The sequence below is a fragment of the Lepus europaeus genome, chromosome 12 (genome assembly GCF_033115175.1).
Source record: "Lepus europaeus isolate LE1 chromosome 12, mLepTim1.pri, whole genome shotgun sequence".
Taxonomy (NCBI): domain Eukaryota; kingdom Metazoa; phylum Chordata; class Mammalia; order Lagomorpha; family Leporidae; genus Lepus; species Lepus europaeus.
Window position 1 is genome coordinate 34,971,138 of NC_084838.1, and position 18,045 is coordinate 34,989,182.

At 55.4% G+C, this 18,045-nt stretch overlaps 1 protein-coding gene across 1 annotated transcript in view; it reads right to left on the reverse strand.

Moving 5' to 3' along the window:
- COL15A1 (collagen type XV alpha 1 chain) overlaps positions 1-18,045 on the reverse strand; it is a 106,472-nt gene that overhangs the window by 64,719 nt on the left and 23,708 nt on the right. Inside the window, 2 exon segments of the mRNA XM_062207891.1 lie at positions 1,933-2,007; positions 3,251-3,798. Coding sequence (XP_062063875.1) covers positions 1,933-2,007; positions 3,251-3,798 — 623 coding nt within the window.

Below are 18,045 nucleotides of genomic sequence, written 5' to 3' on the forward strand. Positions count from 1 at the left end.
GCATGGGTAGGCATGTGTATGTGTACAGGTGTGTGTGTGTGTGTGTGTGTGTGTGAGGGAGAGAGAGACAAGATGGGGCCGAGGAGACAGCATGTGTGCAGTGTGCCTGGATGGTTATTTTTCTTGTTTCCTTCCACCTTTTACTATTCAGATAAACACAACCACCCGCAATCATGCCGCAGTCTTTCTAACATCTTAGCTTGTATTTCACCCAGGTTCCCTGGCCCTGCCGTCTGTCATTGAAACCTCACTTTGGGCCAGTGCCGTGGCTCAACAGGTTAATCCTCTGCCTAGCGGCGCTGGCACACTGGGTTCTAGTCTGGTCAGGGCACCAGATTCTGTCCTGGTTGCCCCTCTTTCAGGCCAGCTCTCTGCTATGGCCCGGGAAGGCAGTGGAGGATGGCCCAAGTGCTTGGGCCCTGCACCCGCATGGGAGATCAGGATAAGCTCCTGGCTCCTGCCTTCGGATCAGCGTGGTGCGCCGGCCGCGGTGGCCATTGGAGAGTGAACCAATGGCAAAAGAAGACCTTTCTCTCTGTCTCTCTCTCTCACTATCCACTCTGCCTGTCAAAAATAAAAAAAAAAAGAAACCTCACTTTGGGGACCATGACTGCTGAAGGCAACTCCTTGTTGCTCCCCAGTCTCCACACTGAGCCCCCTGAAGGCAGCCAGGAAGTCCGTGGGCCCTGACTCCAGAACCAACGCCATGCTCTTGTTCTTGTCTCTACTTTTTCAACGCCAACACAGAGATGAACGCATAACAGCGCCAGGTTCCCTGCCTCACAGCCGATCACAGGCCCAGGGAGAACACACCACTTACAGAGCCGTTCCACCTCTGGGAGGCGGTCCAGCCCCAGGGACAGCAGCCTGGGTTCCGGGAACCTGCCATGCTCCGTTCGCCTCAGGCGTTTGCACCTGCTCTCCCTGCTCCCTTCTTTGTCTGCCTGAGGCTTGTGCATCCTTGGTCAGGCCCCAGCTTCTCTGACGCTGCCAGTTCTTGCTTTTCCTTCTTCTCACCACCACCTGAGCAACTGAGTTCGGACTGGAGGAGCTCCCCCACCTCTACCACTGCAGGAGGGTCCCTGAGGACAGGGACAGTTCCCAGCTGGTTCCCCCGTCCCAGGCCCAGCAGGTTCTCGGAAATCCAAGAGGAGGGGCTGGCGCTGTGGCTCACTAGGTTAATCCTCCGCCCGCGGCACCGGTATCTCATATGGGCACCGGATTCTAGTCCTGGTTGCTCCTCTTCCAGTCCAGCTCTCTGCTGTGGCCCGGGAAGGCAGTGGAGGATGGCCCAAGTGCTTGGGCCCCTGCACTCACATGGGAGACCAGGAGAAGCACCTGGCTCCTGGCTTCAGATCGGCATAGCTCTGGCCATGGTGGCCATTTGGGGGGTGAACCAACGGAAGGAAGACCTTTCTCTCTGTCTCTCTCTCTCTCTCACTGTCTATAACTCTACCTGTCAAATTAAAAAAAAAAGTTTCATAAAAAAAAAAGAAAGAAAAAGAAACCCAGGAGGGAAGGAGTGGCGAGGGAGGAGGGAACCATCTTTTCTCCATGCCCACCACCCCACCCCCACTTAGGAACCGATGCCCTTTGCCAGCATAAAAACTAAAGTTAGGTTCACTTTTATAGGAATTCGCACCAGACTATCTCAGAGTTTTAGCTTTGATTTTAGAATCCTGACACCTTTTCTTGGCAGGAAGGCTGGAAACCAGGCCACTGAGTGCCACAGACAAGGAAGCAGACATTCCCACCCCGGAGAGGGACGGAGAGCTTGAAAAAGTGAAGTCAAAGCCAGACGCCCAAAATAGGACTCGCGGCGGCGCTTGCCAACACGAGAGGTCCCAGCGACTCTATGACGCGGGGGATGAAGAACCGCCTGGGCACCCAGCCACAAGGCTGCCGGGCCCTCCGCAGGGGTGGGGGGCTCACCGATGCCTCCTCAGCTTCACACAGCTCCTCGGGAGTCCTGGGGTCTGGGTGGAGGGTGAGCCGCTGGATGGAGCCCTGGAGAGAAGCAGAGGAGCCATAAGCCCCCGTTTGCACGTCCACAGCATGACCACCCATGGAAAGTGTGACACTGAGACAGAGACGTGGGTGAGAGGAGGGTGGTGACCAGGAAGCCGAGCCTCGTTGGCGGGGTCTGGGAGACCCTCCTTGGGCCAGTGTGATACAAACCCCCTTAGCGGAGAGTGTCTGGGAGTGCTCCGGGGGTGAAGTGCCACCGCAGCTCCCTGCTGCACCCCAGGCCCCCAGCTGCTCAGAAGCAAGCCTGAAATGCAAGCCCCCCTCTGCCGCAATGTGTCCCCACCCCCCCGCCAGCTCAAAGCTTCTCGGGCAGCCAGAGGCCTTCCTCCTCTCACCCCCATCCTGCACATTCTCCCTGAGATGCTGAAGTGAGCACTTAAAAACTGTCCATCAGCGGCAAGTGCTTGGAACAGCGATTACGATGCCACATTGGGAGGCCTGCGCTGTGTATCAGGGTGCCTGGGTTTGAGATCTGGCTCTGTTCCCAATCCAGCTTCCTGCTATTGCATACCCTGCGAGCCAGCCGGTGAGGGCTCCAACACTTGGGGTCCTGCCACCCACATGGGAGACCCAGATGGAGTCCCTGGCTCCTGGCTTCAGCCTAGCTCAGCCTAGGCTGCTGCAGGCATTTGGGGAGTGAACCAGCAAATGGGAATGCTCTGTGTGTATGCATGTGTGCATGTGTGCGTGTGTGTACCCTTCAAATAAAATGAAGACTGGGGCCGGCACTGTGGCATAGCAGGTTAAGCTTCCACCTCCATCCCATATGGGCACCAGTTCAAGACCCGGCTCCTCCACTTCTGATCCAGCTCCCTTGGGCCATCGCTTGCTGCTTTCCCAGGCACATCAGCCGGGAGCTGGATTGAGAAGAGGAGCAGCCAGGGCTGGGACTTGCACTCATAGATAAGACAGTCAGCATCTCAGGCAGCAGCTTAACCCCTGCAACACAATGCTTTGGGCTGGGTTTGCTCATCTCTGCTTACAGACAAGGACCAGGGATCAGAGAATCTGGGTGCCAGCTAGAATCCACAGGCTAAGGTGCAAACGGAGGCTGGAACCCAGGCTTTCTCGTTCTGGGCACAGTGTCCTTCCCACTATAACACACTTGCCTCTCTCGGGACACAGAGAGTGAAACAAGAGCAGTTGCTGACATTTCCGGTGGGGTGAGCTGTGCCCGTCGCCCCACCCCCGACCTCCCGGCAGCAGCGGGACGTGGACTCACGATGAATCTCTCCAGCCCCGTGGCCCCGGCGCTGCCCACGAAGATCCCTGCGCTGGGCTCGAAAGCCAGAGGCCGGGAGGACCTCTGGAAAAGGGTGTGGCCGTGATCTTCACAGTCCAGGAGCAGCATCACCTCCTCGCCCTGCACGGTCACCGCGAAGTGGTTCCACTTGTCGGTCATCACGGGCACCTCGAAGGCGGCGGCCTCATGGGACACATGCGAGCCGGGCTCCGTATAGTAGAGGATGACCCGCTGGTGGCCGTCCTCCACGCCCGAGAGCCGCAGACCCAGGTAGATGACCTTCTGGAAGGCATCGGTGATGGCAAAGAGCACCCCGCCGCGGCTGCCGCTGGGCTTCACCGTGACGCTGATGGCAAAGTCCCGGAAGAAGGTAGGGGGCAGCAGGGTCCTGGCCGGGCGGCCGACGTTGGCCCCGGGCCCAAAGCTGTAGGCTGGGAAGCCACCGTAGCCCGTGACAAAAGACACTGATGAGGGCAGGGGGACGCCGATGAGCTCCGTGAGGTCCAGATGGCCCTGGGAGGCTGACTCTGTGGGGAGGGAAAGAGAGGCCGTGTTTACGCGTGTATCATACCACGCATGGAAACGAGGAGGAAGCAGCCACGCCATGAAACAGAGGCCGTTCTGACCCTGCTGAGGCTGTAGCTTCTAACCTGCTGGTTTTCAAGCTTGTCGACAACGACCCCCAAAAAGAAATGCATTAACACTGCAGCCCAGGCCACACACATGCAGATAAACACGGCATTTAGATAAAATGCACACATGCAGATAAACACGACATGCAGATAAAAACAGATTCCATGTTGGGAAAAAACACGGAATCGAATGTTTCAGAGAGCGGGATTGACTTTTAATTCTCACCAGACACCCGGGTCCCTTCCCTTCCATTTGAGTATTCCTTTTGTCTTTTAGTTTATTAAAAACAGGCTGGAAATGACTCAAAGTAACTTCGTTACCCACTCGTGAGTCAGTATCTGGAGCTTGCAAACATTTACAAGTCATTTCTAGGATATATAACGTTCCCCCATCAACTTGGAGATTTTTTTTTTCTCCATTATAAAACTAGGTCGGGTTACTTTCTTTTGTTTGAAATGAGGCCCACTGGTTAAGGGACTCAGCTGTAGGGGGGAAAGCAGGGACAAGATCACGTGCGCCACGACCTCAGAACATCGTCCCCCTTGGTGGCGGTCGTGTCGTCGCCACGGCCAGCCTCATCATCCACATTCCCCACCTTCTCACTTTGCACCAGGCGCTGCCCTGAGCATTTCATGTCCCTTAGCTCACTGAACCCTCACAACAGCCCTGTGAGCTTAGGTGCTATTATCCCCATTGTACTTTGGAGCAAACTGAGACGTTAACAAGTTTGCTCAAGTTAAGTTCGATGCAAGGGACAAACCCAGTGCATCTGCCGCCAGCACCCGTGCTCTTAACCTCCACGCCTCGGAGGAAGAAGTGAGACAGTCCCATTGTGGTGGTTCGGAGAGGACCCCAGGCTCGAGCTGGGCCATCCCAGGGCTGTCCCCTGAGAGAAGCTTGTAGGGACATGCGCCTACTCCGGAGATGATGTCCCAGGCACCTGCGGGGAGTTAGGAAGGCGGGTCCAGGGACAGGTGGACAAGACCACCACAGCCAGGACGATGGACAAGCAACAGCCGTGGTCTTGAAAGTGAAGCTGGATCCTGAGGCTTCAGCTGGGGGAGGAGGCCTGTCATGAGTGAGGCTTAGAATCAAGCAGTGTCCTCCCCCGGAAGGCCACAGGGCAGAGCAGATGCCCTGGGGACTGCCTGGGCAGCAGCCAAAGGCCAGGGGCCCACGAGAACGCACGTGGCCCTTGGGACGGGGTGGCTGGTCTCCAGAGGAGGCGCAAACCACTGGAGGGCGCTAGCAAGGAAAGCGCACTGCACCAGTGAAATCTACTGCACCACAGCGCCGGCCTCAATACACACAATTATTATGAAACGTGTAGGCCATAGAAGAGTATAAAGAATAATAGGAGATATTTAAAAATGCTTAAGATAGCAAATCTGATATATATTTTCTCACAATAAAAATATAAGTAATTAGGCGCTATGGCATAGCAGGTAAAGCTGCTGCCTGCAGTACCAGCATCTCATATGGGTGCCAGTTTTAGTCCCTGCTGCTCCACTTCCCATCCAGTTCTCTGCTATGGCCTGGAAAAGCAGAGGAAGATGGCCTAAGTCCTTGGGTCCCTGCACCCGCGTGGGAGACCCAGAAGTTCCTGGCTCCTGGCTTCTAATCGGTGCAGCTCTGGCTGTTGTGGCCAATTGGGGAGTGAACCAGCGGATGGAAGACCTCTCTCTCTCTCTCTCTCTCTCACTCTCTCTCTCTGCCTCTCCTTTTCTCTCTGTGTAACTCTGACTTTCAAATAAATCTTAAAAAAAAAAAAAAAATACAGGGCCAGCGCCGTGGCTCACTAGGCTAATCCTCTGCCTTGCGGCGCCGGCACACTGGGTTCTAGTCCCGGTTGGGGCGCCGGATTCTGTCCCGGTTGCCCCTCTTCCAGGCCAGCTCTCTGCTGTAGCCCGGGAGTGCAGTGGAGGATGGCCCAAGTGCTTGGGCCCTGCACCCCATGGGAGACCAGAAGCTCCTGGCTCCTGGCTTCAGATCAGCGCGGTGCGCTGGCCGCAGCATGCTGGCCGCGGCGGCCATTGGAGGGTGAACCAACGGCAAAAGGGAGACCTTTCTCTCTGTCTCTCTCTCTCTCACTGTCCACTCTGCCTGTCAAAAAAAAAAAAAAAATACAAGTAATTAGCCCATAAGGTTGTTGTGAGAATTAAAAGAGCCCATACCAGGTTCAGACACAACATGGGAAAATGCTCAAAAAGTGGTGGATACTATACAGACTTTTAAATTTTTATTACCCGAGAGGCAGAGACAGATAGAGAGCACCCCGACCCGCTGGTTCACTCTCCAAATGCCTGCAATGGCCACGGCTAGGCCAGGTTGAAGCCGAGAGCTGGAAACTCCATCCAGGCACCCCGGATGGGTGGCAGGGATCCACCAACTTGAGCCATCACAGCTGCTCCCTCCATTCTGAGCCTTGGCCGGAAGCCGGAGTCAGATAGCAAAGCCAGGTGGGGGTCCAAGCACCTTAACTGCTAGGCTCAAGGCTCCACCACCATCATCATCATCATCACGAACTTCCAAGTTCCGAAAAGGAATCTCAGAGGTCACCTGCTCACCTGTTACCTAAGAGGTGTCACCCTGCCCTGTCCAGCATGGTGGCTTCCAGCTGGCTGTGAGCACGGGACATGTGAGTTCCTGGTGGACATGGCCACAGTGGCAATCGCAGACGGCATCCCAACAAAGGAGTGTAAACTAACACATTAATGATTGCTCTCTTGAGTGTTACGGTCACATGATAATTTGGGAAAATATCAGGTCCCGTAAGAAACATCATTTCAAAACGGCTTTAAAGACAAGGAGGAACAAGCCTGTGCTCACCACTCCACTCGAGAAAGAAAATGTCTGTTCAGCTAAGCTCTCGGCGACTCCCTCCAGTCCTCGCCGTCTGCCCAGGCCCCAGAGGTAGCCAGGCCTGGGAATGTGGTGTTTTTCACTCCCACGCATTTGTCTGGCAGTTTGCTATGGGAGTCTGTGTCTTGCACAGAATGCAGAACCGCTGTGTCTGTTTCTAAACTTCATGGAAATGTTGGCAGGCTGACTTTCTTCTTCTGCCACTTGTCTTTTTCCTTTTTTCACGCAACATTGTATTTTTCAGATTTATCCTTGTTGACACATGTGGTTTTGGTTTTAAAATTTCACAAGAGTACTTGATGTTATAAATAATCCACAATGGATTGATCCACTTTTTTGTTGATGGAAACTCAAGCTTCTCTCACTATTAACACCAATGCCACCGTGATACCCTTGTCCACGCCTCCTGGTGCTTACCTGTGCAGGTGGTTCTACCACCTGGAGGTGGGATTATTGAACCGTATGGATGAGTGCACCTGCAACTTCATCAAACCCTGCTAAATTGCTCTCAGAAGCAACTGTGCCGGGTTACACATCCGCCAGCAGCACACGCGTGCCACCATTTAGGGCAGGCCAGGACATGGGGCTCAGGGAAGGTGGAGGGCTTTCAACCATAGTGATCGTGTTTATGTTTAAAACGAGGTGACAGGCCAGCGTTGTGGTGGCCTGTGGTTAAGCCACCGCCTGCGACACTGGCATCCCATATGAGTCCTGGCTGAGTCCCAGCTCCTCCCACTTCTGATCCAGCTCCCTGCTAACGGCCTGGGTAGGCAGAGGAAGATGGCCCAAGTCCTTGGGCCCCTGCCACCTATGTCAGAGAACTGGAAGAAGTTCCAGACTCCTGGCTTCACAGTGAGCATTTGGGAAGTGAACTAGTGGATGAAAGATCTCTCTCTCTCTTGCTCAGTCTCTTGCTCTCTAACTCTGCCATTCAAATAAATAAAAAAATCTTTAAGAAACAATTAGGTGATATTCAAAAAAAAGTAGTGAATGCATTTTCTGTGAACTGAATTCCACGGCAATCATCTCATCACACGGAGACTATGCAACCTCGGTCATAAGGAGAGAACTACACAGTTACAAAGAGACACAGGTCCCCCACCAGACTGGCAAGGAGCAGAGTGCCGGATGCTGCGCCACGCTGGCCAGGGCTGCAGGCGGCAGGAAGCCCTTGCTGTCACTGCGGGCCAAGCACAGAAGCTGCTCTCACTTCTATGGGCTGTAACCTGACGATGCTGATCAACATTACACACGCACACAGACCCCGTGACCCGGCGGCTACACTTCCGTGAATGTTCCTTCTAAAACTTTATTTACTTAAAAAGCAGAGAGACCGAGAGTGCCAGCGAGAGAGAGAAAGTTTGATACATTTGGTTACATTTGACTACATATAAATTTAAAAATTCTGCACAGTAAGAAAAGAACTATGAAAATTCCCACCAGATCAACAAAAAACACCAAACATTGGAGGAAAAAATTCTTGCTCCTTATCTCACAGACAACAACCTCATTTCCCTAATATCCAAAAGACCAACAGCCCAAAAGGAAAATGGGTGAATAGAAAGGTCTGGGGCCAGTGCCGTGGTGTAGTAAGCTAAGCCTCCAACTACAACGCAGGCATCCCATATGGGTGCCGGATAGAGTCCCGGCTGATCTACGTCTGATCCAGCTCTCTGCTGATGGCCTGGGAAAGCAGTGGAAGATGGTCCAAGTGCTTGGGCCCCTGTCACCCATGTGGGAGACCTGGAAGAAGCTCCTGGCTTTAGATCAGCCCAGCTCCTGCTGTTGTAGCCATTTGGGAAGTGAACCAGTGGATGGAAGGTCTCTGTCTCTCCCTCTCTGTCTGTAACTCTGCCTCTTAAATAAATAAGTAAATCTTAAAAAAAAAAAAATAGAAAAACCTGTCTACAGCAAAAGGAGAGAGAGAGAAAAAAAATCTCCCATCTGCTGGTTCACTCCCCAAACAACTACAATAGCTGGGGAGACCACCCAGGTCTCCCACAGGCGGGAGGAAGGCAAGTACTTGAGCTGTCACCTGCTGCCTTCCTTCCTAGGTGTGCATCAACAGGAACTGGGAATCAGGGGCGGAGCTGGGACTTGAACCCTGGCACTCCGACATGGGATTCGGGCAACCCAAGAATTGTCTTAATCACAGCACCAGATGCCCGCCCCTCTATGAACGCTCTAACAGATGATGTTGCACACATGAACTTAAAGTCTGTACAAGAACATTCACTAGAGCCTTAAGATTTACCTAACCGTCCGTCTCTGGGAATGGTTAGGTAATTAACACATTATGATGTATCCACACAATGAATCAAAGGTGTGACCCCTGGTGTACTATTACAAAACCAGCAACAACGTATATCAAAAAAAAAAAAAAAAATGAACAGACTAAAACAAAAAACAAAACAAAACCAAGGGGCACCATAGAATTGAGAGAAGGAGGAAGAGAAGTATCATCATATTCTTAGAATTATATTTATGGACTACATTAAATCTGTTCTCTGTATAGTAATTAAAAGAGGTATATTAAAAAAAAGAATGACTGTGGTTGGCATTGTGGTGTAGCAGGTAAAGCTGCCGCCAGCAGTGCAGGCATCCCATATGGGCACTGGTTCAAGACCCAGCTACTATACTTCCAATCCATCTCCCTGTTGATGAGCATGGGAAAGCAGCAGCAGATGGCCCAAGTGTTTGGGTCCCTGCACCCACGTGGGAGACCCAGATGGAGTTCCAGGCTCCTGACTTCAGCCTGGCCCAGCTCTGGCCGTTATGGCCATTTGGGGCATGGACCAGCAGATGGAAGATCTCTCTGTATCTTTGCCTCTCAAATAAATAAAAATAAATCTTTTTTTAAAGCAGTAAGCATGTTAGCCAAGTTTAATGACAGAAATATACCTGACAGACTAGGTAGGCAGGTTAGGCAAGGACCAAGCCCCTCTCTCTCTCTCTCTCTCTCTCTCATTTTGTTTTTTTTTAAGAACCAGATTCTGGGAAATGATGTAGAAGAAAAAATTATTCAAGCAATGCTAGTTTTGTGAAAAAAAAAAAAAAAAAGAATAGCTATTAGTTGGAAATACATCTATTAATCACAGTCCCTTTATACGGTACATTTCAACATATTCTAATTGCTCTAGAAGGATAACCAGAACCTGGAGCTACAGGTGCCCCCTGGGGAAGCAGGCAGGTGGCTGGGGACGGACAGGGAGCTTTCCTCCACCCGGAGACCCTTTTAGATCTTTTCAGTATTACACCAAGCACATGGTTGGGAAACACACACACTTACATATTTTAGAAGACATTAACTCCTGGCATCCGCCTTTAGAAACTGTCACAGCCACTCTGCTTGCTTTTCCTCGCTCAGCTACAGCCCATCTTCACACAGAAAGGGAGAAATAAAAGAGGCAAGAGAAAGAAAAGCAAGCAGCCCACTGAGATTTCTCGGCCCCCCCTGCACAGCCCCTGCCGGCTCCGCTTTCTTCTGCATTTGGCTGCTTTAGCAAACAGCAGCGCCTCCTGCGCACAGTACAGCGCTCCAGGTCGGGGCCAGTGTCTGGCTCCACCACCATTCCCATCTGGGGGTCCCAGGGTCAGGGCAGGGGCCGGGCTCCAGGGCCCTGGGGAAGGGGCTGGGGGGCTCCCACCCAGAAGCCTGCTTAAGTAGCTCAGGGCTTCCCTTGGCCGGCAAAATCCTCCTTGCACACGGCAATTGTGGGAATTCCTATTCCCAGGAATCTACTTTTTGAAAAAACTCACTTATCTATCCAACTTCTTTCTTTTGTACACAAGGAAACTGATGGTCAAGGAGGGAGCTCCATGACCAGGAGTCACGGCCAAGGGCGTCAGATGGAACAGCAGAGCAAGGCTGGACAGAGACTTGAATTGCAAATCCCGGAGCCAGCACCCTCCCACTAACCCCAGCTGCCTCCACCCTTCCAGGCACTGTCCATTGTGGCCAGCTGCAGAGTGGGCACACAGGGCAGCCTGCAGGGAACGCCCTCAGCTTGGGACGGAGCCGGGTTCAGATCCAGCCCCTGCCCTTTGCCAAACACACAGCTCCTGGGCGGATGACTTACTGGTGACGTCTCTGTCACTTCCCAGACGGGGATCTGGGGACAGCTCGACAAATTTTACCAGTCGGTTTGTGATTCCACTTAAAGGGATACACTCAGTAAAATGCAAGGTCTGAAAAGAGCTCCCTTCCCAAGCCTCCCATCCCACAGCTACCCGGGGCCCCAGATGTGCGAGGGAGGACGAGTGTGCGGGCACCAGGCCACAGGGCCTGTTGCCACTGGCTCAGCCACAGAGGCAGCCCAGCCACGGATCCAGAGGCAGCCCAAGGGAGGCCAGCCATGCTCTCAGCACCATCCCACAGCGTGCCACGGGGTGGGGTGGGGACGACCCCTGGCCTGGAGTGACCTGTATTCAGAGCTGTGCCGGGGCCTCTCGGCTCATCTCCCTTGGTGGTGGGCAGGAGGGCCACCTGCTCAGGCGGCCACCAGGAAGGGCAGAGGAGAAGCCGGCGAGCCAAGACAAACAGGCCCCACAGTGTGGTCCAGGGGCTTGTCCTGGGATGGCTCTGGGCTGGGCAGGAAGTGGGGCGGAGACCACAGCTGGTGGGAAGACACCCCGCCATCCTGGAGGCCTGGACCTGGGGAGCTAGAGGCTGCTCACAGAGCTGTGACCCAGGGCCCTCAGAGGAGGTCCACACTTCTCCACAGATGATAATATACATGAGGCTCCTAAGATGCTCAACACACGGCCAGGCACACACACTGCTAGCTACCAGCTGCGCTGCCGCTAACCATGATCATTACCCTGCTACTTCCCCATGCAATTGTCATCCTGGAAAACCCAGTCTCCTGAAGGCGTCCCACCCTTCCTCCACATCTTCAAGACTGCTTCTGCCACCCGAGAGTGCTCCCCCTTCTCAAGGCCCAGCTTAAACGCCATCACCTCCTCCATGAAGACGTCCTGGATTCCCCACTGGTCGTCTGGGCATCCCTGCTGCTGCTGTCAGCCCTGAGTAGCATGCAGGACATCATGTCTTAAAGGGACAGGACCTATACTCCTTGAGTTGCCCCCCACCCCGCTCCCAGCACCCAAGCTCTGTCCTGAGCAGGTGCTCAGGCAGTGTTTGCTGGTTGGCCTGAATTCCAGTCTTGGAGTCTGGGGCCCTGGTGACGGTCCCTGGGGTCAGGCTTCATTCTCACATCTGACCATGACCTCACTGTGTGCTGGCCCATCTCCTGGGGACCCAGGCTCCCATCTCCCAGGGAGCCCACCGGGGAGGCACACAGCCATAGGGCCAGGCAGGGGAGGCAGGACTCCCACACAAGCCTCAGCTCCGTTCCTGACTGCACCTGTGCCCCTGGGACAGCTGTGCCCCCTGCCCTGACCTCATCTCCCCACCTGCACATGAGGAGCTGGACAAGACGTGCCTGTGGGGTCTGTGTGTCTGCCTCCCCACTCTCCCGGGTTGAATCTGGCCTCAGTCTCTCCCCCACTGGGTTAACACATGGGGATCATGTCATTCCCGATGCATGAACCTGATTCCACTTAGGAGGCCCCCGCCGTGCGCCTGCGCAGTGCTGGAAGGAGTGCTGCCAATCTAGGTGACTGTCAGCAGTCATTCACCCAGGAGCTCCAGCACCCTCCATGGCTCCCCAGTGCCTCAGCATCGGGTCAAAAGCCCACCCCTCTGTGTCACCTCTCCCTCTCCCCTGTGCCCTGGCTTCATTTTCACCTATGCTGATCCTTCTGTTGGGATTGCCCTTCCCCCACCTTCTCACGACTGAACCCCAAGGCACGGGAGTCCACCTCCACCATGCAGACAGGGCCACCAGCATCACCCCTCCTCTAAACACGCAACAAAGGCTTGGCACAAGGCAGGCACCCAGCCACATGGCCTGAGGAGGGGGCAGACTGATATCCCTGGAGGCTCACCTCTTCACTTGGTCCAGACTTCTGAGCCCAATTCTGGGGCGGCCCCTCCCCAGGACACAGGAAGGGGAAGTCGGAGGACTCCAGAGATGGACCAGACAGAGGAAAATGTGAGCACTGGCCGCGGGGTGACTCCTCCCCAGGGTCCATGGCCAGTTTCCATGGAAACCAAGGCCAACTCCTAGCGATGGAGAAACAAACAGGGCAAGATTCAGGTTTTCCTTCCACAAAGAGGACAGCGACCTGGCCAGATGGACGAAGCACGGGAGCCCTGGGCTCTTGCCTCCTCTCTGCCACGGGTTCCGGGACTTGTGGTGCCCCCCTTCCCTGGCCGGCCTCCGTTTCCTCTTCCATGCAAGGCACGGGGACAGCATTTGCATCAATGTCCTGGTTGGCCTGGGCTATGCAGACCTGCCTCCCTAAGGAGCTCTATCTGGCTTTGCACCACTCCAACACACAAATGATCGTCCAGAACCTGAGCCCAGCGCTTGCCTGTGCTAGCATTTAAGGCCTGAAGAGGCTGAGGGTCGTCCTGTGCCTCCAGGCACCAGGGCAGAGGGAGGAGGGAGTCTGAGTCCCCTGCCACGCGGCAGCGGCCCCTAGCGGCCACGTGGGGGACTGCGCCTCCTCCAGGTGCTGGGAAGGCTCCCTGGCTGTGAGCTGTCAGCAGTCTGCAGGAGACGCCGGAGAACCGCAGGGCAGCAACAGAGCAGTGGTCAGGGGGTCTGCGGTGGACCCAGGAAAGTGGGTCTGAGGCCAAGCAGTGAGCTGGGAAGGTCAAAGGGTCCCTCCGGGCATCTCTTCCCCTTCCTGCCCATATCCAAGAAGAGCAGTGGAATCCTTTGGTCAGTGTGCACAAGTCCACTCTTTCAAGCTAATCAAAGTCAGAGGACCCCGACCTGGGCTGTGGCCTGGAACTGGAGCCTGTAGATTCAGAGCAGGAAGGTGGCTGATGGCTGCCCTGGGACCCCAACAGGGCCTCCCTGGCCCCAGTGTACCTGCATTCCGTCCCTGGGGAGAGAGGAGGTCCCCAAGCCTCCTCTTCTGTCACCTGTGGCATGAGCTGTGCCCTCGCCCTTGCCCCTCCTCTGGCCACGCTGCCTCAGGACTCCCCCCCTTGGAAGCCTCTTGGCCCCTGGGGACTCTGGCTGTATATAAACCAGACGCAGACTTATCCACAGGCCTGCTGCGGTCTGCCCGCACGTGGCCAATGCTGGGGGCTCACTCCCCACCAGGGCAGCCCTGGGCCATGTTAAGCCTTCAGAAGTTCCTTATTATGTTGCACCCCCATGGCTCTCCCCTGCCCGCTGCCCACCTGGCTGGGCCTGGCTCTGCTCCCCGGGGGCCCTGCAGATGCCACCCAAAGTGCCACCAACTGGGCACATGATTTTTTTTTTTTAAGGCAGAGTTACAGAGACAGAAAGAGGTTTTCTATCCACTAGTTCATTCCCCAAAAGGCTGCAACAGCCAGAACTGGACTAGGCCAAAGCCAGGAGCCAGGAGTTTCCTCTGGGTCTCCCACATGGGTGCAGGGGCCCAAGGACTTGGGCCAACCTCCACTGTTTTTCCAGGCCATAGCAGAGAGCTGGATTGGAAGTAGAGCAGCCGGGACTTGAACCGGCGCCCGTATGGAATGGCGGTATCACAGGCAGCAGTTGTACCCATTAGACCAGAGCGCTAGTCCCTGGGCATGTGATCTTGAGCCATCCCCTTCTTGTCCGAGGCTCAGGTCCAACATCTGTAAACTCTGAGGCTTGGATGAGCTGTTTTCCCGAGGCCCTGGCCAGGCCTGTATGCCCTTGGTCCCACACCCTGCTCCTCTCCCATCTGTCTTGGCTTTTCTAGCCACTCTTCATGCTGCTTCCCTCAGCTCACAGCCTTGGGCCTGGAAGGAATGACCGGGACAAGCCCAGCCCTGCCCACACACTTCCTCGGCTCTGGACAGCGTGGCCTGGCCGGGGGCATGGAGCACCATGCCCAAGAACACGTCCCAGCTCTCAGTCTGTGCAGGAACTAGGCCCCACCCAGGCTGGGGGCTCAGGGCAGGGGGGCTCCCGGTGCTACCCAACTCCCTTCCCCAGAAACACGAACACCACACAGTCCATGCTGCCGGGCATCCGCCTGCACCCAGCAGAGATGCTGAGGTTCTTAGAAAAACCCACCTCCCGATGCCTTTCTTAGAAAAAAGGACTGTGTTCCTGCCAGGGACAAAATCCTGGATCGATTCGCAAGGAGACCTGGCCTGGCAACAATCAAAGACCCCATTTTTCTGAGCTACAGAAGCACATTTTTCTTCAAGTAAACTTAGAACGCCTCCTTCCCCTTTCCGGTTTTCATATATAGCATAGGAATTTCCCTGCTCAATGAACTCACTGTGTGAGCGCACTCTCGTACTCGCGCTCGCTCTCTCTCTCCCCTCTGCACTGAACCAAGGAGAAGATGGTTTTGAAGGAGGTCTAGTGCTGGGACCAGGGCTACGGCTTCATGTCCCTGGCCAGCAGGTGGCAAGCACTCAGCCCAACAGACAGCCCCAGCAGGAGAAAGCCCCACCCATCCAGCCCCCCACCTCTTCTTCTCCCCGGAGGGAGGCAAGGCAGGGGTCAGTCTCTGACTTTTCAGAGGGAGGGGCAACAGCTGGCTCGGGGCCCCAGGGCAGGAGCGAGCACTGAAGACCCAAAGCCCAGCCCATTCCTGCACCCGCTGCCTCCAGGCTTGCCTTGCAGCTCTCACAGCAGGTGCACATCTCTATGTCCCCATAGCCCCCATGTGTCACCTGGACACCCCCCTCCACCTGCATTCTAGTGCCAGTTCCCCCTGCTCTCACCTCAGTGGCCGTGAGCTTCTGGCCACACCAGCACAGAGCCTGGCAAGGGTGGCCTACGGGTGAACGGGGTGATGAGAAACAATAGCACCAGCAGCTAAAACCTGCTGCACAGCATGCACTATTCAGAGTTTTCTACTGGGGCCAGCACTGTGGCACAGTGGGTGAAGCTGCCTTCCGAGACCCTTATGAGTGCTGGTTTGAGTCCCAGCTGCTCCACTTCTCATCCAACTCCCTGCTAATGTGCCTGGGCAAGCAGTGGAAGACGCCCATGTGCTGGGGTCCCTGCCATCCACGTGGGAGACCCAGATGGAGATCCTGGTTCCTGCTTCAGCCTGGCTCAGTCCTGGCTGTTATGGCCACTTGAGGAGTGAACCAGCAGATGGAAGATCTCTCTCTCTCTGTCTCTCTGTCTCTAACTCTGCCTTTCAAATAAATAAAATACTTCTTTAAAAAAAAAGTTTTTCACCAACTAGGTCACCCTCACACTTGACTCTCTGTTGGGTAGATGATAGTATTATTCCTACTTTATAGGTCAGAAAGCTGAGGCTTGGAGTTCAGTCGCTGGTCCTAGGCCATGAGGTTCCTAAGCGATTAGTCGGGATTCAGATGGACCAGGCATGGTGGGGATGGCACAGTATGAAGGCTCTTGCTCCAGCCACATAGATATCAGAGTCACGCGGGAAGCCCCTCCCACCTGGCCCTACAAAGTCAGAGTCTTCTGGGGTCTGGCCTGGGGGAGACTGATGCTTCTCGCAGCTGACAGCACAGGTAAAGGCTTACTCCCCGGGCTTTAGCCCCAGACCAGAACGTGAGGCCTGGCTCTGCCTCTCATGGTTGTGTGACCCTGGGCTGGCCACTCCACATCTCTGAGCTTCAGACTCCTGATGTGTAAGTGCGGCAGCGGGGGGACCTGGCTCCCAGCGCCACTGCAGGGACAGATGACACAGTGAGGACCGCGCTCAGCACCCGGTGAGCACCCGGCAAATGGCGTGAGTCCTCGCTCATGTGACCGCTGCTGCCCAAGGCCCAGGCACTCTCAGGCTCCCAGCACACATCACCTTGGTGCAGCCCCACCACCCCTCCAGCTGTTAGCCAGGGAAGAAGGAACGCAGTTGGATTAAAAGGCCCAGAGACTGAGCAACTCAGGGGCTTAGCCCAGGACGAACATGGGATGACTCCCTCATTCTGTCACTTGGGCCTGCTCACTGCCAACCCCTATGCACACACGCGCGCACACACACGCCCACACACCAGCCCTGGGGGCCTGGCAGAGGCCAGCCACATTGCACAAGCAGCCCCAGAACCTCAGGAAGAACACAAGGTCCTGCCGTCTGCCTCCATGAGGGCCTTTCAGGAACCTGTGTACTGAGCCACCCAGCACCCTCATGGGGCAGGTGGCCCAGTGTCGGCTGGCAGGTGCGGGCAGCCAGGAGCAGCAGGGGCCTCGGAGGGGGGTTTTGCCGTGCACTCAAGACTTGGTTTCTGGACTCTGCTCCTCCAAGTGGGGAACAAAGGCCCTTTGAGTGCGCCGAGGGCCCTGACTCCCAAGGCTGACATCAACTGAAGTGAGTCACTGCCCGCCCGCAGGCGGCTCTGCACAGGGGAGAAGGGGCCTGCTGGGGGCAGGTGATGGCCACTGGGTGGGAACTGGCGGTGGCCTGCAGAGGGAAGAGCCCAGCCAGTCTTGGCTCCTGAGTGCTGCCAGGCTGGGCGTCCCTTCCAAGGGGACACGCACCTGCGGTGGGCAGGGCAGACAGGGCCAGGATAGACAGCTGGACAGAGGGTTCAGCTGGCACTGTCGGGGCTGGGGCAGAGCCTTGAGGGGCAGGAGAGGCCCCACCCCTGGGACCCCTAACGCATGCACACTCACACGTACTGTTGTTCACACACACGAGGGCACTTCATAGAACTTGTGGAAAAATCAAATTAAGAGAGTTTCTCTTGGTGCAGACATTTTGAAATCCATGCAAAATTTTTTCATAATACACATTTCCCATGAACTTTCTGAAGTACACACTCACATGGGTATATGCAAACACACCAAACACTCGCATTGCCACCAGTACATGCACCTTTACCCACACCCAGCCCCCACACACGCCTTCATTCTCACCCGCGAGCCTCCTGCCACTCACACGCCAGCAGCTCAGACCTAAGTGGTCTATCACGTGGGGTCCCGATCACGGCTCATGCGAAGACGGGGTTCTGCAGCTGAACACAGCCAGCAAAGGTGGTGGTTCCACGCGGCCTGCAGGGCCAGCTGTGACCCAGGGTGTGTCAGAACTCCCTCAGCCCACTCTGTCCTCCCTCGCTGCCCCTTCATTGGCCTGGAGACCCGTGACAGCCCTGTTCACATACAGTTTCCATGTTATCCTCTTTCTGTGCCTGCCCACTTGACCTAGAATGCCGGACTTGGGGTCGCGTCTTCCCAAAGTGTCCCCAAAGCGATGCTGGAGACAGTCCACAAATAAACAGAGCCAGCTGCCGTGCAGAGCTGGCACAAGGAGGT